The sequence below is a fragment of the Colius striatus genome, chromosome Z, assembly GCF_028858725.1.
Source record: "Colius striatus isolate bColStr4 chromosome Z, bColStr4.1.hap1, whole genome shotgun sequence".
In the NCBI taxonomy this organism is placed as follows: domain Eukaryota; kingdom Metazoa; phylum Chordata; class Aves; order Coliiformes; family Coliidae; genus Colius; species Colius striatus.
The window spans coordinates 45676936-45701474 of record NC_084790.1 but is presented as its reverse complement, the minus strand read 5'-3'; the positions used below and the strand labels follow the sequence as shown (position 1 = coordinate 45701474).

The 24539-nt window shown below is 37.7% G+C and overlaps 1 protein-coding gene across 8 annotated transcripts in view; it reads right to left on the bottom strand.

Moving 5' to 3' along the window:
• Positions 1-224: 224 nt before the first annotated feature.
• The window catches only part of IPO11 (importin 11), a 92475-nt gene continuing 68160 nt past the window's right edge, over positions 225-24539 (bottom strand). For 5 of the 8 annotated variants that reach the window (XM_062018613.1, XM_062018615.1, XM_062018611.1 and 2 more), the window contains 3 exons: positions 12583-12678; positions 10516-10600; positions 228-1413 (listed from right to left, as the gene is read on the bottom strand). In XM_062018613.1, coding sequence (XP_061874597.1) covers positions 1249-1413; positions 10516-10600; positions 12583-12678 — 346 coding nt within the window. In that variant the 3' untranslated portion in view covers positions 228-1248. Of the gene's footprint in view, positions 1414-10515; positions 10601-12582; positions 12679-12950; positions 13122-21291; positions 21438-24539 lie in introns of those variants that run through there. The other 3 variants (XM_062018617.1, XM_062018619.1, XM_062018618.1) reach the window with 3 other exon arrangements.

Sequence of the window (24539 nt, the reverse complement as noted above, 5' to 3'; positions counted from 1 at the left end):
ATTACTCCCCAAAGAAAAATACTCAGATTTTTAAAAGCACATGATTATTGGGTAAGATTATAAAAAACATGTAGTGGTCTTTGAACAGCCAATGTTCTGTCAAAAACCTAAAAATCTGTCATAATTGTGTAAACACTCCTTAGAGAAACAAACAGTTCACTTCATCTTTGCAGGTTGAAAACAATTTAAAAGGAAAATCTCAAGATGGAAAAGAGCCTTCTTTCTCTACTTGCACCCACAAGGCATGAAAGACAAAGGCACAGAGAAAGGAACAGCTTTACTCTGTCATTCCTGTAGCTGTCCAGGTAACCAATAAATAATTAAAACTCAAAGAGAATCTCACATTTGTAAATAATTATTTCAATTGTGACCATCTGGCCTCAAAGTTTTCAGTAACAGCTATGAAGTACCCTGATGATACCACTTTAATGAAAAACAACAAAGAATTGAGATACTTAACAGTAGTAATTTTAAGTAGTCCAGGAACAGTCAAGAATTAATTGGAATTAATTAGTCTTCTACCTTCAGGGAGTTTGTGTTATGACAGCTAAAAGTGAGATGGAAGGAACTCAAGAAAGTATGAAACTTTTCATAATAGAAAAAGAAAGTGGTAATAAACCAGAAACCCATAACTCCGGACATACACACTGATATTTTGTAACACCTCTTTAAAATACAATTTAAGCAGTACAATCTAGGTTTCTTTTTCTCTGAGACAATTGAAATTAGAATTACCTTTTTGCTCACAGTCTTACTGCTTTCTTAACTCTTTCTGCTTGTACAGTTAAATGTACAGTCACAAAATGATTATAGGAAGGGGAGAAAGTCATAGGCATACAGTATTAGGGCAGACAGATCCTGATGACTGAATTATAGTGGTGGATTACTAATATACATAAATTAGAAGTATCTATTCAGTTCCTTTGGACCTCTCAGTTTATGACATGACTTTATGAACTGAAAAAGCCAGTACCAAAAAGAAAAGTGGTACTATCTAGGTCAGCATATAGCACATTAGGAATCACGGAAGTGTTACTTCGATGCTATAACTCTACATACATTATTATAAAAAAGCCATAAAGTGTTACAAAAGTTAGTTTAATAGCAACAACAGAAACTTATTGTTTATTTTTTAACATGAGTTATTTTCAGCTTTCAGCAGACTCTTCCATAGAAGACGGAAGGCTAAAGTTCTTTTATAATTTTTTGAAATGGAAACTAGACATACAAAATCTTGTTTCTGCTTATTTAGAAGCCTTGTAAAAATTCCTGTAGCTGGGCAACTATTTCTGTGTCCACAGTTTCCATAAGTGCCTGAAAACCTTGTTCTCCCAGTAATTCTTGCATCGCCTTTAGCTTCTCATAGATGAACTGCTGCAATGACACAGCGTGTACAGGGTCCTTCAGGGCAAGCTGTGGAAAACATGTAAGAGAAAAATACATAATAACGTACTAAAAAAAAAAAATACTAATTCATAACCTGATCTCAGGAAAGAAACCTGCTTTTCTTTGTACCTGAGAAATAAGAAAACTCCTGTAAAACAAAGATCAAATTAATTATTGTCAAAACCAAATATCACTTTAAAATTCTTTGAAAGAGTCTCAAATTATGGATCTAGTTTGCTCTAAGCTTTCATCCTTCTGTAAGATAGAACAATTTCAAAGCTGCTTTTTTAACACTGAAATCCACATCAGATCTTACCATGATAAGTACTTTAGAGATAGCATGAACTACGATCATTTGTACTTTATTAAGGAAACAAAACACTGAAAACACACTTCTTCAGCACCAGTACTTATGTAACCTCATCAGTCCAGCTGGCCTATGCAGTTTCTGTTGGACAGGGAGTGATAGGGTATTTGTCACTGTTTTCCATGTGTTAACTGTCTCTTATGTGAAAGCCAGAAGAGGTAAACGAACGGTCTGCATGGTCAGAGGACCTATTCTTACGTTCACTGTCAGAAGACAGGTACGAGTAGGCTAAGGACATGGATAGTTACGTAGCATTTTCCCTCAGTCCACCAGGCTGGATGAAAGGGGGTGGGAGGTGGGGACACCTGGAGCTTGCCACACCATAAAGAAGTAGAACCTTGAAATAAACAGGAAATTACTTGTGATCTGCACATCTTAGTATCAAAACCATTCAACATTACTATTTATGATAGAAGTTCAAGGAACAAAATACAATGGGTCTCAAATCCTGAGAAATTTCTGAGCTCACAACACCCCACTACTTTGCTATTTCCAAAGAAATATTAAACATGTACAACTGCTCATTTGGCATAATACCAAAAAAAGAAGTATTTTAATTTTAATATGGAGTGGAAGACATTAACCCTTAAGATTATTTACTTATTGAACAATATTATATCTAAATCAGAGGAAAATAATGGATTGAAACAGACACAAAAATAAAGACAAGAGTAAAACATTCAAACCCACTGTACTAATCATGAAAGACAGGTTAGTTTTATTCCTTACAAACAACTTCAGTGAAAAAGCAGGCTGCTTTTCAGCCTCTACCCTCACTGTTTGCAAGTTTTTCTTTCTTATTTTGGACAACTTAACTTTCATGGTGTACGTCTCTTAATAATTCCCTCAGCATTCCTATTATCAACTTTTTAGCCTTTGATCCTTCACCTTTTCCTACCGTCCAGCTATTTTATATTTCAAATGTATTACTTATTCTTAACCTTACACTCTTAAAAATGGGAATAAGTGGAATCATAGTTTAGTATCCTGTAATAAATTCTTTCCAGTAAATGCAACGTGGCCTCTAGAGCATAGACTTTTTCTAACAAAATTTCAAAGTCACAGCTACTGTCATCAGGATTTGCCAAAGTTAGTGATACCCTTTTTGAACAGTATTAGCACAATCTACAGGGTGGGAAAAAAGAAAAAAGACTGTCTTATGAAGCAAAGAATCTACTAATTTCTGAACAATTTGTATTTGTTAACCAACAACTGTAACTTGAGACATACAACACTGTCATAGCTTAGTGAGGAGCCACTTTGACTTGGTAACAGGAGGAGTGCGTTGCACTGAAGACCTGGTAAAGAGTTCTCAGACTTTTCCCCTGCTCTTGGGTTCAGACCCACCTCTGGCCCAATCCGGCACCTCTACCATTGCTATTTAAGGACGGGGAATTTGAAGTGCTTGAGAGGAGACATAAGAGTGGTACAAGATGGAGACAAGCACATGGACCCCACAGTTAGAAAAGGAGAAAGGAAGGAGGAGTGCCAGACTGGACACTCCTCTGCAACCTGTGCGAGAACACAGGCTGTGCCCCTGCAACCCATGGAGGACAATGGCAGGCACCAGCAGCTCCATGTGAGTGCACCCAGACGGGTGAGAGACTGTGTGAGGAAGTGGCCATGGTGCAGGCCGTGCTGGAGAGCCTGCATGCTGCAGAGCAGCCCCACACAAGAGGCAGAGAGGAGCTGCAGCCTTTGGGATGAACGGACATTGGAACTGCCCGTGCACAGCTGCCGTGTGTGAGGGACTCCACAGAGGAGCAGGGAGGAGCCATAAGGAATAGACTGACTGAAACTCCCATTCCCTGCTCCCCTGAGCCGTTCAATGGGGGAGGACAAAAAGACAGCGGGATAAGGGCTCTTAGTCCAGGAAGAGGAGAGAGGTGGGTAGAAGGTGGTCTTAAAGGGCTAGTTGTGGCCTTCGTCATTGCACCACTCCGTGTTGTTTTCTGTTTGCTATGTTTTGGGGTTTTATGGTTATGTTTTAGTTGGCGTTTTCTGTTTTCTTCCCCAGGTTGAGTAGCCTGGTCTGTTTTGTCCAGGACCATAAGCAGCAATTAAGCCCTCCCTGCCCTTTAGGAATTCTCAAGTCTGTGGTACTTGAGTCTAATCATGGTCTTTTGTCCCTGGAGGGGCCTAAACCAGGACAAACACATTTCTAATTGGTTTCATTAAGTTCATAGTTCTAAAAAGTCATGGATAAAATTACCATAAGGAATCTGCACAGAAAAACAGCTATAAAAATTGCCATATAGAAGTGTTCTCATCTTTGTGACCCTGAAAAACCAGCAACTAGAAGAATGGCATGCATTACAAAGTTACCTTGGGAATCACCACAAAAGACATTCTTTAATAAACTTTTAACACATCATATATTCAGAATTAGAATTGGAAATCAGAAAAATTTGCCTTAAAATATGAACTTAGGTCATTTTTCTCTCTACCATGACAAATTCATTTAATCAGACATTTTTTACTACCAATGTTCACTAACAAGCCTCACAGAATCACAGAATGGTAGGGGTTGGAAAGGACCTATAAAGATCACCCAGTCCAATTCCCTGATAAAGTAGGTTCATCCAGGTGGGTTTGGAAACCTCCAGAGAAGGAGACTGGTCTCTCACTGGGCAGCCTGTGCCAGGGTTCTCATCCTCAAACATAAGAAAAAACTTCTTTACTGTTGTCATGGTTTGACATGAAGCTGTTTCTGGTAAGGGGGAAGGGGCTCTAAAGATGGCTCCTGTAAGAAATTGCTTGAAACTTTCCCCAGCTCTGCGCCAGACTCACTTCTGGGGCTGAGCCAATTAGACACCTCCATGATCACTTGAGAAGAAGATGGAAGAGAAGGGTTCTTCTTGTTCCTTTTTTCTCTGTTCCTTCTTCTTTTCTGTCTGGTGGTGGTTCAAGTAATAGGGAGATGGAGAAGTGACCATATGTAACCCAAGGTCAGTGAGACAAGAGAGGAGGTATGCTGGAGCAGAAACTCCCCTGAATCCTGTGGAGAAGACTGGTGAAGAAGAGATTTGTTTGCACTTCATTAGAGACCGCACATCAGGGGCAGCGGCTATACCCGGAGGAGGTCTTGTCCTGTGTGAGGGACCCCATATTCAGAGAAGCTGTAGCTGCTTGGAAGAACCCACATCTGAAGTTCGTTAAAGACCATGTCCCAAGGGAGAAACTCCATATCAGAGCAAGGGAAGAATGCCAGAAGTCGTCCTCATCTGAGAATAGAGAAGTGGCAGAGCCCATCTGGGAGAGACTGACCACATCCCTCATTCACTACTCCCCTGAGCCTTTAATGGGGGAGGAGGTAGAGATATTAGGAGCAGTGAGCTGGGCCTGGGAAGAAAGGAGGGATGGGGGAGGGAGATCTTAAAGTGTTGGTTGTAATTTTCTCATCATCCTACTCCCTTTTTGCTTTTATTCTGTTCTGTTTCTTTTAGAATAAACTTTCCTACTTTCCTCTCTAAGTCGAGTACTGGAGTCTGTTTTGCCCGGAACTGTAACTGGCAACAAGCCCTCCCTGCCCTTGTCTCAATCCACAAAATCCTTGGCTATCTTTATTTCTCCCATTTCGCTGGAGTCTCTGCCATTCTAAAGGGGGTGGGGGTGGATAGGGGGCACTATCGTGCTTCATTGCTGGCTGGGCAAAACCACAACAACTCTAAGTGGAACTTTTGTGTTCCAGCTTTTGCGCATTACTCCTTGTGTTATTGCTGGACACTACAGAAAAAGAAGTGTTGCCCCATCCCTTTGTCATACAACTTTTAAATACTTGTAAATACTTTTAAATACTTGACCTTGAGATGGTTGAGCTCAGGGTCTTGTGCAGTAGGAACAGAATACCAAGCTCCAACGTAAACCCCTCCCACAGACTACAGTACTTCACAAACTGCTCCAGTGTGAGTCCCTTCCATGAGCTTGAAGCCCTTCAGAAAGACTGCTCTGCAGTCTGAGGCCCCACAGAGTCACAACTCCTGACGCTGGTGTGGGGTCCTCCATGGGCTGCAGGTGCATGGTTACAAGGACAGGGCCTGCCTCACCATGGGCTGCTCTGGGCCTGCAGCACCCCCAGCTCCTCCTTCTCAACTGACCTAGGTGTCTGTGAAGTTGTTGCTCTCACATATTCTCATTCCCTTCTTCTCTGGCTGCAGTTGTGCAGGTTTTTTTCTCCCCATCTTAAATGTGTTATCTGAGAGGCGTTGCTACCATCACTGATGGGCTTGGCCTTAGCCAGTGGCAGGTCCATCTTGGGGCCACCTGGCATTAGCCCTGTCAGAAAGAGGGGAAGCTTCCAGTAGTCACTCCTGCAGTCCCCCTGCTACCAAAACCTGGCCACACAAACCCACTACAAAAACTCTGCTTAGTTTACTGCAACATTTATAAACCCTTTCCTCACAGTTCAAAGCAGCAGCACTGTAAGCCAGTAGGGACTTCTGGAGTATGAGTAACACTTGCCTCTAAAAGCAGCATCTAGTATCTGTAAAGAGTCTTCAGACTTCATTAAAGAGTTAATACACAAAATTGATTTTATTCAGCTAGTCATGTCAAAAATATTTTGAGTAAATTGAAGAGCTTCCCACAACAACTCTAAATTTGCTTTCCTTTCACTCTGTGTTTTTGGAACTAGTATTGAGAACTAACAAAACAAATGAAATAGCTTAGTATAACTACTTTGTCAACAACATTAAACTATCAGCTGCTGGAGTCTTAGCTGAATAAGCAAGCAGAATCATCAGTTTGGAAGAACAGTAAACACTGCTCATTATTAATTGTGTTTTCATTATGACAAAATTAAAATAAGAGAAGATCCATAAGATGTTTTCAGATTATTCTACTTGCTCTTTGGAGTAAAAAAATCATACTCTTGAAAATTAAGTCTCCAGCTTGCTAAGCACCAAGCATCCAACCAACGTGGAACAGAACAGTATCAGTATCACACTATAAACGCTAGGTCAGAGATCATATTTTTGAATGTATTTTTCTGAGTTCCTAGGTAGGTGGCCAGAGTTTTGGGGCGGGTTTTTTTGGGTATTTTGTTGTTGTTGTTTCATTTTAATTGAAATGTTCCAATTCCAATTAGAACAAAACACACTTCTTTTCTAGTAAATAAAAAAAAAAAATCTAGAAAATTTCAACAGCTTCTAGGTCAAAGTACAGCTACAGGCAGGAAACAGAAGTTTGGCAAGGAAACACACATTACTGTGACGTGTTTCCCACCACTTGGCAAAAACCTGATTTGACCAGCTTTTGAATCTCACTGCTTTACAAACTGATCTTGAAACTGGACATAGATGCCTACCTTGAGGTGGTACTGAAGAAAGTAATTTTGCACCTCACTGGTGATAAACAGCAGTTTGAACCAAAATAGCAGTACAGAGGTTTTACAGAACAACCATTTCCCGTCCCTTAAGGTTCCACTTAACCATCTTCAACAGCATTCTACAGAATTATCAGCTGTTCGAACCACTGTGTTAGGTGGATCTCTTTCCTCAATATTTTTAGACAACACTACAGTTAAAGATTACACCTTTTCAAGAGACAATTATATATTATTCTGTACTAAAACAGTGATCTAATCACTACAAGACATAACACAAGCCAATGAAATGGCATTAGAATGCAAAAACAGGTAATGAAAGTCTAGCGAAACTAAAAAGTGTGTTTATATCTCAACTAAACTGCTGAAAAGATTTCTTTAACTCAATGGATTCTCTTCAGTTGCAGTATGGATACACATCCCGTTTATTTACATTTTCCTCAATACATTTGTAATGAGACTAACATACAGCAGTATCTGGAAATGTTGATTACATAAAATTATCATAAATTTCTAAAACACTGTTCTAGCTAAAACTCTTTCATAATTATGAGCTATGAATAATAATAAGAGGCACCAAATACAGGATAAAAGGTTATACCAAAGAAAAATATCTAGACCCTGTGCTAACATCAGGAAAGGATACTTAACACAGATCATATTACTTGATCTTTTTTCTCATATTAATGGCCTTAAAAATTGCAAAGCACTAGTTTTTGACAGTATAGAAAGCTCAATACACATCAGTAACAATCATCTAAGTATGGGAATAAGGAGTGAAACAGACAGCTACTCTTACAAAAAAAGGATTGAAGGGAGAAGGTCTTGTGGAGGATGTGGTAGTTGGAGGCCATCTGGGAAAGAGCAACCAGAGAGATGTTGGGAGGCGGGGCAGAAAAATGGACTTCTGAAGGGCAGCCTTCAACCTGTTTAGGAGGTTACTTGATAGAACCCCTTGGGAGTCAGTTTTGAAGGACACAGGAGTCCAAGAAGGCCAGACACTTTTTAAGAAGGAAATCTTAAAAAAGGCTCAGGAACAGGCCACCCCCACATGCCATAAAGTGAGCTGGAGTTAAGTTTGCAGATGACACCAAGCTGGATGAAAGCGTTGATCTGCTTGAGGGTAGGGAAGCTTTACAGAGAGATATAGACGGGCTGGATGGCTGGGCCAAGGCCAATGCCATGAGTTTCAATAAGGCCAAGTGCTGGGTCCTGTACTTGGGCCACGACATCCCCTATCAGCACTACAGGCTTGGGGAGGAAGTGGCTGGAAAGCTGCCAGGCAGAGAAGAAGCTGGGAGTGTTGGTTGATAGCAGCTGAACATGAGCCAGCAGTGTGCACAGGTGGTCAAGAAGGCCAACGGCATCCTGGCCTGGATCAGGAACAGTCTTGTCAGCAGGAGTAGGGAGCTGTACTGGGCTGTACTGTATTCCCCTGTACTGGACTTTGGTGAGGCAGCACCTTGAATACTGTGTCCAGTTTTGGGCCTCTCTCTACAAGGACACGGAGGTGCTGGAGAGGATCCAGAGGTGGGCTACCAAGCTAAGAAAGGATTTGGAGCGCCTCTCACATGAGGAACAGCCGAGGGATCTGGGGCTGTTTAGCCTGGAGGAAAGACGCCTCAGGGGAGACCTTACTGCTCTCTACAACTACATGAAAGGAAGCTGTAGCAAGGCAGAGGTTCTCCCTAGTGAAAAGCAATAAAATGAGGAAATGGTTTCAAGTTGCACCAGGGGAGCAACTTTCCATATAAACTTTCAAGGAAAAAAAAAGCTTAAAAGGCATTTAAACTGAACGTTAAAGGACAGATAAAGAAAAAAAAAGAGAAATCACAATTCCTTGGAGAAGAAATGGATATGCAATGGGAGACATATTTCCCTTGCACATCAAAACCTGAGGGGAGATCTTATTAATATTTACAAATATCTAAAAGGTGGGTGTCAGGAGGTTGGGGCAGCTCATTTTTTCTATTGTAGCTAGCAACAGGACAAGGGGTAATGGGATGAAGTTGAAACACAAAAAGTTCCACTTAAATAGTTCACTGTGAGGGTGACGGAGCAGTGGCACAGGCTGCCCAGAGGAGTTGTGGAGTCTCCTTCCTTGGAGGTCTTCAAGACCCGCCTGGACACATTCCTGTGTAACCTGATCTAGGTGAACCAGCTTCTGCAGGGGGGTTCGACTAGATGATCTCTAAAGGTCCCTTCCAACCCCTGCCACTCTATGATTCTATGAAAACCTGCACTGTCACATCCTTATCAATTCTAGCTCCTCCTTACCAAAGCACAGCCATTTTTTATTATTCGAGTGGCCACTGTCTGTGTTGCTTGTGAACCCATAGCAGTTCCCTCATCATATTCATCAGCACTATACTGGTGTCCTGTATCACTTAGGAGGGAAGAATGATGCAGGTCACAAATCAATGTACCCTACTTTTTTGTGTACTATATCTGCATCAAAGGTAGTCTAAAGAAAATCTAACAAGTTTAAATTCCTAAATACATATCCAAACGATTAAAATCAACCTGTGACTGAAAATGACACCTTTTTAAGGATCATAGAAAATATTTGTTTTGTTTAAATCTGAAATTACAACACACTAGGAATTTCTGTTAAAGCATTACTAACAGCAAGACTTTTTGTGTGGTTTATTTTTTTTAAATGAGGGAACCACAACTGATTAGTATTTAAAACAAAAGCCAATCAAAAGCACTTAGTGGCTTTAAAAACATCCAAATTCAATCAAACTATCAAAAGCTATCCAAATTCTTTTCCACTCCAGTAAGAAGAAATAAAGTATTAAGGGAATGTCCACAAGTGTTTTTCTGGACATGTGTAGGTCAGTCAACACGAATGCTGACAGAGCTACACATATCTACTCAATCTTGGAATTCCATACTATGCAATTACTCAATGCCAAGCAGTCCAGACCATTCTATTCCACAGGATTTGTAAACTCCAGTTTTCTGTGTGATGAACTCTTTTCCTTCAACTGTTACAAAAATAAGGTCCATTATTAAACATTCACAGATTAGTGTGTACAAAAATAGCACAGTTGCATGATACCTAATCCAGATATCTTAATCAACACTCCTTATTAAAAGTGTTCTTAATTATAAAATTTGTCCTGCCATGACACTTCAGTAAGCTTTAGCTTCCCGCATTTTTCAAGAAACCCTTTCTATAGTGTCTTTGTATTATTATGTCTAGATTTGGTGAACAGACTACATTTATTTTGGCAACATTTTCCAAGACTCAAAATCAAAGCCAGAAGCCTAAGTGCTGTGGCTACAAATTTTGTTACCAAAGCATTTTCCTCTAAGTAAAGATATCAAATTTCCATAAACAACAGATGAACCAAATTCGAAGGCAAAGAATTTAGTCTGAATTAAGTGAATCATATAATCAGTCCTACAACTGAATAACACATCTAAAACCTACCATTTTTTTCCTTTTATCTTGTTCTGTGGGAGGTTCCTCATCTTCTGTAACTTTGGGCTCTTCAAAATGAGACATCAACATGCAGCTAAGAATGGGATTAAAAATAGTTTTAACATTATCATTAAAAATTATGTTAAAGCAATTTTAAAAAGAAAGGATATGAGGGAGTTTTATGAAAGTCAGGCAATCTGTTAGCAAGTGGTTTTTTTCTGAGAGCATTGAATCAAAAGAAGTCTGAATGTATGTTCTGCATCCCCTACACCCATGTAACTCATTCTCCATATTTTATCTCAAGTTGTGTCTCAAAAATGCATTTCTACATATAGAAAATAGACTTTGTGGGTGAAAAAAGCAAACAAACACAAAACCACACAACAGAAAAAAATAACCAGAATTTCCCAGTCTTTCCATGGAAGTGCTATACAAGCACTCGGTATCCTATCAAGATCAAAATCCAAGTGGCATACATGCAAAACTAGCAAAGCTTTCTCCCTGTTCTCATGTTTTCCTGTGATATTTTTAACAAGACAACATGAAAAGTAGTATGGTCACTGCTATTAATTCTGGACACTAAAATGTTCAAGACATGAATGATAATGTTTTAGACAGACAGAAATCAGTTAGCTTCTGCAGTCATTTGTTGAAAGAGTTTTATTCTAGCCAGATAAAGCAAAGTTGTAAAACTTTTTATTCTTTATTTTGCTCTCACCTCAACTGTAAGTTGCAATATGAACATGTAACAGATATGTTTAGGCTGTTGTTTTTTGTATTAAGTATAAACTCGTAAAATATGAAAAAGTTTACATGCCAAAAGTTTTTCTGTCTCTTTAAACAGTTTGAATGGATTTTTTTACGACATTGGTGAAATCTATCTTAGAGCAATCATGCTTTTTGTTTACTTGACATTCTCTGCATTGAAAGAAGACGTATTTCACCACTTCACCAAGTTTTTCCTAGAAAATTTGCTTTAAAAACAAAAAAGTATTTAAAACCACTCAGGTGCCAACAACTTGCCACCATCCTTTTAGTATGTTTTACGGCAGGAAGGACACACAATCCACATGTTACAAGGCACCAACACAGATGCACATCACTGCTTGTTTTCAGTCCTGTACCTCTGTGCACATTTAATTGCTGCATTCCATTAGGAGGTGAAATGTTGCTGCAACTGAGTTGTGTAAGTTGTTTCAAAGTTATTAAAATGAAAAAAGTTGTGATTTTATGTGAAAGAGTTCAGACTTACTCTGTTTATACATTCTCTTTTTTTATTAACAGGTCTTTAGACAGCTGCTAAACAGCCTGGCAGAAGGGTCAAATGCTAACACAGGAGACATTTTCATTTTAAAACAACATAATCTTTATAGAGACAAAACAACATAAAGACCTCTATTGTAAAAAATCCTTTTTATACAGCGATTTTTAAATTTTCCCACTTTTACGGAATACTACCAATAACCTGGAAGTGTCGGGTGTCAGTGCACTCTGAGCAGCCCAGATGCTACTCTCCTCCACAAACTCTTGCTGCTGGCTCTGGAAACTAAGTTTTGAAGCATTCCGTGTAGCAGCAAGTGTGTTACATAGAACAACTGAAGGGGAAGTATTGTCCTTCTGAGGCAAGGTTTCAAGTTCTCCAGGATGTGAAATATTGCATGCTACATCCATTCAATGAGGCTGATGCATTCATGAGAAAATCTTGATTGAACTCCAGATGTCATACTTGTAGAAACCCTGAGCTACTCTCTATCAACATACAACCTTGTGGGATTGTAATTTTAGATGCAACAGTCAACTGAGCAAAAACCAAATCTAAGCATATGAACATTTTAACACATCATTTAGCAGATAATTTAAGGAACAATATAAACTCTTATTGACTGTTATTTTATGCCTCCCTTCTCCTCACAACAATTATTTTTTAAGATAAAAAATTTATCATACTCATTCTTGTGAAAACAGAATTCTTACAGCATGTCGTAGTTACTGACAGATTTTTCCAATCAAAACATTACATATGAAACAGTATTACTACTGTCAAACCTGTATAAGTTGATTAGATTTTCCGCTTACTCTTTATATGTTCCTGTTTCAGGATCTTCAGTCATAACATCATGCAGTGCTTCCACTGAAATGTTGATGATACCACAAAATTTATCTTGGATAACACTGGAAAAGAACAAAATTTATCTTGGATAACAGTGGAAAAGAACAGGAAAATGACTTAGCTAAAAGAACTAAACAGGAAATTTGCTCAGTAACTGCAGAGCACATTCACCAAGCTGTATTCTCATTGCTTACTGCTTAGCTGAACATGCTATCAAGCAGCTACTTCAATTTTTCTTTTAACTAGAAAGAGGCTTCAAAACTATGAAAAAAACATTATTCTTCTGTAGAATAAAAACCTCATGTGCCACTGCTGAAAGCCTAGAAATAACAGTAAATGGAATAAAAGAAAAAATACATTACCACAGGACTCAAAACTGAGTGGGGAGAGCATGCTCCTGCTAACAGGGAGGTCAGAGTATTGGCTTCTATTCGTAACACATTAAGTTTTCTCCCATCAGTATTCCACACAAAATCTACACACAAACCTTTGAGCAACGGGCAGCCTGTAAAGACATTACATTCCCATATTGTTTCCTCTGTCCCACCTTATGAATGTTCCTTCACCCTCCTATGCATTTTAGTAATTCCGCATAAAGTGCAAGGCACCCAGTTCTCCAGAAGTGCCGCTTTCCTGACTACAGAAGGTGGAGTAGGATTTCTCTGCTTAAACACAGGCAATCACTCCCATTTGAAATGCTAAGACTTTAAGACAAGCAAAGGGCTGGTTGGTATCGCTCAGGACCTGAGACCAAGCATCCCTCCCCCAGCATAAGCTGAATGTCTGACTGTATACTCCCTACAAGGCCCAAAATGTCACTAAACTCTTACGTTTAGATACCTGCCCCTTCCTGGAGAACTGATGTACCTGTAGGGTAAGAGCATGGAAAGATGACGTTCCCATGATGGATAAAGTAGGTATCACTAGCTGCTAGTTAATGGAAAATAGCTGTGACTGCTCTTTCTGCAGGATTTTATTCTACTGTGAGCCTAATGCCAGCAACATGCTATTGTGGGACTTGGTGCATGAACTCCTACTGTTATCTTGAAAAAAGGAGAAGACATAATGTAAGCAAAAAGATGTTTCTCTTGGTAAGGATGAAAAAGTACCATCTCCAAGTAGCAAGGAAACATTGGCATAACTGGTGATAGTACACTACACATTTCTTCCTCAACCTGTCATCAACTGAAGCATTTTATTACCACCTGTCTGGAACTTTAGGCTTCATTTCCCCCAAAAGATGATGCTGCTGTCTAGTAGGGAAAAGTAAACACATTCTGGATTTGTTTAAAGATACTGAATACTAAATTCATGTATTGTAGTTTGATCCTTTATGTTTTAACATAGACAAATCTATTTCTTAATATTCTTTCACCTCCTTGTCTTACTTGGGATAATAATTGAAAAACTGAATAAAATGTGTCTCCTTGCACATTAATTATTGTATTTGAAAAACTGCTTGTCAGACATACATCAAAGTTTCATATGTACGACAAACAGACTTAACAATGGATCCTTTGGAAAAACGCAGATCAAGCTCAAATACTAAGCATATAAAATACAAAAACAAACTTAAGAGAAGTAACGCTACGATTCAACTCGTGATCATTTTGTTTCCAAAGGATTACTCTAGTTCCCTTTTTTATTCACCTTCTGTTAAATACAAAAACCACTTTAGATCCTGGTATGATGAAATCTGAAGCTCCTACATTCCAGAGTGAAAACTGACACACTCAATAAGCCATGGTCTGATTTCTTCTTACTATCACAATGAAGTATGTATTTTAAAAATAAGACCTTCTCCCATGATAACAATCTTCCCCATCTGCTTCAGAACCACAAACTACTACATGTTGGAAGACTCAGTCTCTGTGGTGTTCTGCAGAACGCAAGCAAACAGCCCACAAATCACATAGCACTGCTGAGAAAGTGAGGGCTGCCTGCTTAGCAGCCTGTAGAATGAGCCCTCAAGAGACAGAGCAGGTTTCTTTACTGAAATCAGAGGTTCTGAAATTAGAACCCAGCACACCTCCTGTTAAAGCTCTTTTGCCTCATACTTTCTTTGAGACATATCTCTGGGCAAATGTCAGGAATGTGGTTCATATTTTCCAACATGAGAAAGGAAACAGCTGACCTCAGATTCAAGTCAACTGAGGACAAGGGGCATTCAAATGAGAACAAAAGTGAACAGTTTGCACCCTGGAGAAGTCAACTATGCCTAGCTGGTATAGTATCATACCATAGTTTCAGTTGGAAAAGACCTTTAAGTTCATTGAGCCAAACCATTAACCCAGCACTACCATGTCCACCACTTAAGCATGACCCTCAGCACCACATCTACACACCTTATAAAATATCTCTGGGGATGGTGACTCAACTTCTCTGGGCAGCCCGTTTTAACACTTCACAACTGTCTCCGTGAAAAAGTTTTTCTTAATTTCTAGTCTAAACTCCCTTAGACACAACTTGGGACCATTTCTTCTTATCTGTCATTACATGCACTATTTAATTAATAATAAAGGTCATTACTTATGATCTGATAGATTTGTTTCTTCCTTCCAAGAAGCATGAAGAATCTCTAATTGCTACACAAATTTCATGTTGGGAGGGAAGAGAAAGGTGTGTAACTCAATAAAGGCTTCATCTTTTCATCAGCTGCAGGGCTAATTATGGCCAACGCATTCAGGCAGATTAACCAACATTGAAACAAATATTGTTGGCATGCAACTCATTAACTTCATGGGAGTTGTTTTTCTCGCAGGCGTGCAGGTTGGTAGGAGGGAACACACAGAGATGCCCATTTTGGTAACTTAGTATCTGTGGTATTTCTGTGATAGGATCTTTGTTTTTTCTTTTTTTAAATGAGGGCAGTGATTGAAGACCCAAAATACTGTTCTTGAAGGTTAGCTCCAAAGCACACAGAGAAATAAATAATTTATTTACTTGGAGAGGATATTTTTACTTTATAGCATAACTTAGGAATAACATTTTACTTCTTTCTCCAGTGAAAGACAGAAAATTCATAGTACTTCTTTTGAGGAAAGCAAAGCTAAAAAAGGTAGAAGGCCTTTCAAAATGGAGTAACTGCTCCCTGCAGCTTTCAATAAAAATAGTATCTTCTGTTTTCTCCTCCTTCTCCTTTTTCCCTTTAAATAGGACGTGAAGTCTCTTCCTACCACATAGGTTCATTGAAATAGTTACCAAGTATGGGATCATTAAACAATGCAACTATTTTTAGAACACAAGACACATGTTGGTAAAAATAAAGACAGCATAGGTTCATTGTGCTTTGAAGAAAAAGAAACCTCAATTCAAGTTCAACAGCAATATAAAATGTATCAGACCTTACTTTCATACAGGAGAGTGAGCCACGCAAGTCAATATAATAACATTTTAAAGAGACTAAAATTAGCCTGCTTGTTTCAAGAAATCCGTAAGTCCTGTGAGCAGATTCAGAAGAGATAGGGACAGTGTGATTAGATGAGTTTTCAAAATCAAACAGTTACTATCGTCCAAATCAAAAGCTTAACTTGGGAGGACGGCATAATTTCAGAATTTTCTCTCTTGAATTGCATGTAATCCAGATCAGCAAGGGAACAAACAACAGCATCCGGTTATAACGGGTTTTAAGTTATTGGGACAAAACCTCATTTGGTGTGCAGCAAGAGGCAAACCAGAATTAAGAGATTATCACTTTTATAAACTTGTTAGAACCAAAACACTCCAGAATCCATTTCAAAGATGCAAGAAACACATATTAACCTTGTTTTTTAATCACAGAAAAGATGACCTTTTATGCTGTCTATAATGCCTACAACAAAATCAAAATGTAGCAAACATTTAGGGGATTTTATACATCAATAATCTTAAGTCTGTTATTTCAAAGCTGGTGCAACTTGTCAAACAAAAGAATAAAAGTTTTACAAAGGAAAATCAGACCATATCTGCTCTGAAAAAAAGTGATACTAGTCATTTCTAATATACTCTAGTATGTATTCAACACTTTTTTTCCTGAGGTTTTATGCAAAAATTCAGAATTTAGATTTCAAATATATAGACAGCCACTGTAAATAAAGCATTTACCATCTGCTTAATAAAACATACCATAAAAATATTTAGGGATAATGAAACAAAATAGTTCCCATATCTGCTGTGCATCTTCCCCAGCCTATCAGAAATTGAGGGAAAATTCTGCATGGGAAAATATCCTTTTTTAGAGATAACAAGGTGGAAAAAAACCCCATAAACTTTTCTGCTCTTCTATACTCACCAGAATGAAGCCGTAAACACCAAAAAAAGGAAAAGCTTAATTTTTTATCTTTACTAGTGTAGAGTTGACAAAAGAATTAGGAATTAATCTATCAGCCAAGGAAAAAGCTGGCATGGGACACATGAAGACTACTTTGCACATGAGCAATGTAAATAATTACTACCCATGCTCATCCCTCACCTTAGGAACTGCACATTGCTAACGAGCTCCTACAGCAGTAGTGTAGGAACTAAGAAAACATTTCCAGTGGAAGTCCTATGGCTGACCATAAACTTGATGACCATAACATGCCACTTTGCTTTATGATGGCAGACTCAACTAAGCCTTCTCATATATTATCTGATGACTTTAATAATTAGATGTATAAACCACACTTCTACATAAAAGGATGTTTCTTAGTGTGAAGATTTAAATATAAAGTCTACTGATTGCAGAAGGAAGACATTTTTTCCACATAACTGCATAATTATTTTCATTTCCTTGTTAGTCCAATCTAAAAGTTTAGGCAAGCTGGGTATTAGAGTATGACTCTCCTCCAAAGGATGGCTTCCAACTGCTCCAATTCTATGCCTGCACAAACACTTCTGACATCATCAGTTTCCTTTCACGCTCCATCATTACAGATGGTGGGACTCACTCCTGGCAAACAACTCCTACAGCAGCTTGTCAGTGGAAAGGATACATCTTCAGAAGGAAGGTACTGTAGTATTTCTAGAAGTTAATTCAAAGTCTATTGCTTCTGAAGATAGCCATACAAAATTGAAAATTTAGAAATACAGTACACAGAACTGCAGAACCTGCTACTGTTTAATCACTGATTGTGCAATTGTTTCTAAATGAAAGCAAATTTAACACATTCACAAGAAGCTGTATAGGAGAGGCAGAAAATAATAAAAATGGATTAAAGAGAAGGAGATCAAAATGGGATTATCCACTTAAGAAAACTATTACGCATCAGAGTCAATGTCTTCCTCCTTAAGAACATTTATCCATCACATTTAACATCTTATCTAGAAAATTATAAAATAGTTTCTACTCAGGCAATCCAAAATAGTTCAAGCTTTTGCCCAAGTAGCTGTTATCAAGTGTTCCATAAAAGTATTTGTTCTATTATACAGTAAATTACAGTAAAGTATAGTATTACAATACAGCAAATTGATATTTCATTACATTCAATAGAAACATGTAACAAGTAACAAAAGAAGTAAACTTAAACAGTCACACTGACACAGTGCAGTGAACCTCTATGCATGGACTGTTAGTAGATAACGTATCACTTATGGAAGTGAACTGGAGATGGACAAACAGCAAAATAGCAAGAAGTGCAAGAAAGGCATGAATACAAGATACATGAGCAGAAAGCAGGTGTGCTACAACTAGAGTTTTGAGGGCAGTTCTGGTTCATCTGGAGAATGTCCAGACTCCAGGCTCAACCCTGGAATGGCAACTCAACCACACAACTCAAACTGACTCCACGGAGGACAGACTATCAAAACATTTTTCCTTGAGCAAAGCAATCTAACTGTAATTTGTGTTGCTTATAAGCCAAGTGGTTGAAGTCTCTAGGGCAGAGGCCTATAGAAGACAAACAGTATCTACAGAAGTAGTTCCATTCAGCTAGCTGAAAATTTTTCAAGTTCAGACTATTTGAAATAGTTTTATGACTTTTTCCTGAATAAAGTTTGAACTACTGAAGTAACAGTAAGGAAAAAAAAAAAAAACTTCCCAGAAATTGAGGTTGAAAATAAACCAATAACGCACCAGACACAATGTAACAATATGTAAATATAAAAATCAATATTTGAAAAAGACATTTAAAACAAATGCAAAATTTATAGTTAAATAATATCCCTCTTTGAAGATAAAGCCTAAAACGAGGTCTTTGCTAAAGTAATTTGACGTGACACTCCAAAATATACATCATAAATATGTAAATATATTCAGCAATTAATTTAGAATTATATATTCTTCAGTTTATATACAGAATATTATGTCTAGACCTTAGACATAATAAAATTAGTCAGATTCTCAATACCACAGAAATGTAGTTTCCTTACTAACTTTTTTCAGGTGTTATCATAAGATATACAGTAACAAAAATTTCATTTTAATATATTCATTACATAGACTGAATACACAACTATTAAAACAGGTCATGGGTATAAGGAAAATTTGTATTGTTGCAAATCTTGCTCTTACTCAAGAGTCTGAACATGCTAGATGTAAACATGCTCTCTTTTTTTCCCCCACTATCATGACTAATAGAGGCAGAGTGGAAACTGCATTACAACAAATAAATGATGCATTGCTTCTTTTTCCTCATTCCTTAGATTTCTTGGCTTCATTATCGCACTAAAAAGTGGTGTTTTGCTTGCTTCAAACCTTAACCTATGGAATTTCTCTAGAAATCCAAGTATTGCAAAATAAAAATAAAGATGTGTGTCATTTATACTGCACATACATCTGAGTTACAGATGAAAGATTCCTATAACAGGGACAGAGGATAATATACCTATCCATGTCAGAGTTAAATGACATCTAATAAAAATCAATAAACTTCAAAACATTCAGGAAGTAAATGATGATGCAGAACTCAAACCATACTATTTTCCATACTTGTATTGACCCATTGATTTTAATCAATGGAGGTATTTTCAGAAAATTTAGTTCTTGATTTCTTGAAATTTCAGTTCACAATGAAGTTAGCAAATCAAGTGAGAGAAATTACAATGATGAATGTTCAAACAATATGACCTGTGCCTGACTTTCCGATGCTGTTCGCTTGAGCAGTCTAATTTGGTCCAGTTCAGAATGCCCCACTGTATCCTGAGTCAGAGACTGCACTGGGTCAGTTATGTTGTATCTGCCAGGTTGATAAAAACCGTAATATTCTATTCTCTTTTCCCCTGGGTTTTCCAGAACCTTTAGTTTCTGCCTAAACTGAATAACTTTATAGGTTAAGAACAGGATCACAGCACAAGCAAGAATGAAAAAGGCTAGTAAAATGTCGAAAGCCTGATTCAGCTTTTCAACTTGTTGTGTACAAAATAGAGACGTTTTTAATGATACAGGAGAAGCATCTGTTGGAAATAAACCTTTTCCTTCCACAGTTTTGTTAACAGGTATAATCTGTGCTGGTATTTCCACTGATAATGTTGATAATACTGTAGTTGTCTGTCCTGGAATTTCAGCAGCATTTTCTGCATAGAGCAAGGGGTTAGCAGACACAGCTGTGGTTCCTTCCCAGAAAGCAACATATTTGGTTTCAGCATTTACAAAGTGTTCATATTGTTGAAATGTGTTCTGCCTGTTTCCCTTATGCCACGCCATCAGCAACGTGGTTGTGCTGTGATGCATACCCATGGATCCCAGAGTCCAGGTTGTTTCTGGGCTGACAGTAGGGCTACTGCAGTTTGCAAACCAAGTTGACTTTATGTAATGCAAAGGTCTACCTCGCACACTCCAGGGATTCTGACAATGGATTTTTACAGAAAGAGGAGACAATGCCAGCCAATTAAGTAACCTAAGCATTTTGCAACTGCAGTTCCAAGGATTATAGTTTACATACAGATGAGTTAGAGACACTAAGGGCTTGAGCACTTCAGGTTGTAACTCTGTAATATTATTAAAGGCTAAACTGAGTATTTTAAGAGACAGTCCCATTTTTTCAAATGTACGATCATCAATACTGATTATTTTATTTCTATCTAGCTGCAAATACATTAAATTGTTCAGAAAAGTAAAAGTGGTGGAATTTATATTTTCTAAATCATTATAACTTAAGATTAAGTGGCTAAGGTTGTTTAATCCAAAAAATCCATTTACAGCAATATATTTTAGCTTTACATTTTTTAAAGACAGATAGCTAAGCTTTTTAAGTCCTTTAAATGCAAAAGAATGTATTGATCCAATGGGATTGTGAGACAAAGAAAGTCTTTCAAGATTTTTGAGCCTTCCAATAGCATTCGATGGTACAAGTGTTAAGTTGTTACCTTCAAGGAACAAATATGCAAGGTTTTCAAGATGATGAAATGCTGAATTTGATATCCGTGAAATCTTATTATTGGCTAGGTTAAGTGTTTGGAGACTTATCATTCCAAAGAAAGTCCCACTTCCAAGGATACTCAGACGATTTCTTTGAAGAGTTAAATATCTAATAGAAAGCAGATCACTAAATAATCCTCTGGGAAGGAAAGCTATTTGATTATTCTGAAGGTATAAACAATGAAGATTGGAAAGACCTTCAAAGATTCCTGGATCCAGGCGTTTGATATTATTGTTATTTAGATGTAAGTAGCACAGTTTGGGGAGCTCCACAAAAGCTTTTGGGTGTACATAAGAAATACTGGAGTTATCCATGTAGAGTGCAGCAAGCTTTTGAAGGCCTCTCAGTTCGTATGGAAGGACACGCGATATATTATTCCCACTGAGGTACATGAGAATGGTTGTTTTTGGAAAGTTCCATGGAATTCTCGAAAGCCCTAAGTTCTGACAGCTAACTTGTCTCCCTGTGCAGAGCTGGCAAGCATCTGGACAACCAAGAGTCTCCTTCTGGAGCAGCAACAAAAGAAAACAATTAAGGACATACAGGAATGCTCCCAGGCAGGGTGGAGAACTTTGCAGACCACACATATCCCTGTCTTTGGCCTTCTCACTCATCTCTTACTTCTCTAGTTGAAATAAAAATAAGTTTAAGTATTATTAATTCAGAAGTTTTAATATTCTATGTGCACAATCTTTAAAATACAAGCATTGCTTTTAAGATTGGTATTTTATATATACTATTTTGATGCCAAATAAGTAGTTTAAAAATAAAGCTTAGTAAGTTTGAACTACAGTTAAAAATGTTTAAAAATAGATACACAATGAAACACAATTTCTCTGCCAGCCGAGAGAGAAAATATTTAATTGGTTGCAGTATAAAAGCAACTAAGCTGCCAAAATAATGGCTTCTAATAAATGAAAAATACTGATTAACCATTACTTATAGTTAAGAATGACTAGGAAATGTTTCAATAGCATTCAAGTAGAAATATCAACTGGAAACAAGTTTCCTTTCACAGGTGATTCATCTATAATTTTAAATTTTACTCTTATAAAGTTGAGTTATATTCAAAAGAAATAAAAACAATTCCTTACCCCAACTTTGAAGTTAATTATTTCTGGTTTTTTGCCATTTTGCAGTTCACTTGACCAGGCTACAAGCTGACCGATTATACTAATCTGTGAAACCTTTGCAAAGGCAGTATTACTGCACACTAAAGCACTCACATTTTGCCCCAGGATTTGAAACTGTTAGTTCAGGAAACTAAGAAAGAAGTGGTTAAAGTCAGGTTGCCATGGATACAGGAAACCCTGGGACAGGAAGTCATTTTATCTGTGCTTCAGAAGTATTGTTGGAAAGGAAATTTCAATGATTTGTTTCTAGAAAACCAAGAACTATCTTAGTTTGTAACTGTTTCTGGTTTTCTTATAAACCACCCTGTTAAAATAGGAGAGGACAAAAGATTTAAGTATAACTTTTAGAATAAAGAATACCTATTTGTAACAGCTCTGTTTCATTATCTGCAAGTCCTTTGTCTTTCAGCTGAAATCCAAAACTTTTTTGCTAAATCAACAGCAATACCAACTACACTGTTCTCTCTGTCTACAGAACCAAACTGCTGCTGCCAGCCCCGCCCTCTCCCCCCACCCAAGCTGAGAAGGACAAGACAGAGGTCTGGAGGGCAGACCTCTGGTGCCTCCTGCACTCCAGCAACACGCACACAGATAGCACTCCCAGGGAAGCCCAGGAAATATCACAAATGAGAACTACATGATGTCATATTAAACTGCAGTATTTGATGCAGGCACTTTGTTAAGTCTCACTTTAAGTCACTTTTAAAAGCCAATTTATCTACAGAAGACTTTGCACATTCTGACAGTCACACCTTTGGCCAACAGCTTTTGCTTCCTGCAGTGTCCCTTGTGCAGCCTAACACTTGGTGCAAATGTGTGCTATAAATATCCACCTTGCTTCATTAAGTACCGGAGATTACACCCCTAGTTTATTCACCACAGCCCAGGCCCATCACCAAAGGCTGAAAGGGCAAACAACAACAACAAAAAGAGGTGATAAATTATAAATTAAGCCTACATATAGCAATGTATACTATAAAAATCATTATTTATACTGTAACAAGACCTGACGCACAGCGAAACTAAGATGACAAGGATCATCAGTAGCCACAGCTAAAGAGACACAGCAGCAGAAGAATCAAGTCACTTTGGCCAAAATGATCTCACACAGGAAACCCAGTCTTATGGAAGGGGCAAATTATCACCCAAAATGTCTTTGCAGCTAATAATTGAAGCTGAAATTCATGAAACTCACAAGTAAAAGAAGTAGAACAGACAACAACATGCTTTCTTCCACATTCTGCTGAAAAGAAAAGCATTTCTGAAGTTTTCAAACAAATGTTTTTGACTATCTATAACTGGCTTATGCTTGTAAAACATTCAAAATCAAGACAAATGCTTCTTCATGTTTTTAACTTGAGCTGGCAAGTTACCTAGACTTGGGATGAAGGAGAATGCTTAAAAACATGGTAAAAATGAATTACTTAAATTCTTTAGAGTCAATACCTCTTACAATAGAGTCTACAGTAAGAAAATGGAAGGACACACCTCCTACAACACTGAGTGTAAAGTAAGAACTTTGCATGACAGTTAAACTAGTCCATGGGCCACTTAAGACAAAGTCTTAAAAGTTAAAACCCAGAATATGAACTGCACTTCTTTTCTCTGAGACCAGTAATCCAACAGAAAAACTGTTATTTAGATTTAACTATTTCTTTTAATCTTTTAACTTTCTTCAGTATTTAATGTAATTCTTGATATAAAAGGAAAAGAAAATACAACAGCATGTAATTTCTTTAAAGAGAAAACTGTACTTTTGAAACCATTCCCAGGATGATTAGGGAAGTATTGCAGATATAGGGAAGAGAACAGTAAGAGTAATTGAAAAAAGATTATCCAGGTCAAATAGTCAGGTGAGGAGAAAAACAGAGACTGATCAAAAAGAAGAAAAAATACTTCAAGCAAAAATTATCTCCTATTTAAGCTTCAATTCCTACAACTTACTTATGTTGATATTTACTTGAGTAAATAAGTGAATAAATATTATTTCTTCCAAGATGTTCTGTGTGAAATGACCTCCTAAGGCTAAAAGAAGCAAATCCCAATCTAAAAAAACCCCAACATTTTAAGAGACAAATGTTAATAGATTTTTTTCCAAAATTCCATGAAGAAATTTCTGAAGCTCTTACGAAGTTCACATCACTGGCCTTTCTGAGTCTCAGATCCTATGTACAATATGAGGAGGAAAAATCTTAATCCAGGCCATGGCTCCTTTCAATTTGCAGTAGATCTGGAGAAAGTTCTGACCATAGCAGCAGGAGGCCTACAGATTCAATATTGCCTCATTAATATACTGTTAAGGGATCTGAAATCTGTATCTGTTAAGTGTAAGAGACAAAATAACATGCCACATAAGTGACGTCATTTTGGTGAAAACTGGCTTGTACTTAAATAGTACAATTCATTATCGGTTGATAACTGTAAGGAAAAATCTCAACAAGAAAACATCAAACTTATTTCAAACAATCTTAGGCA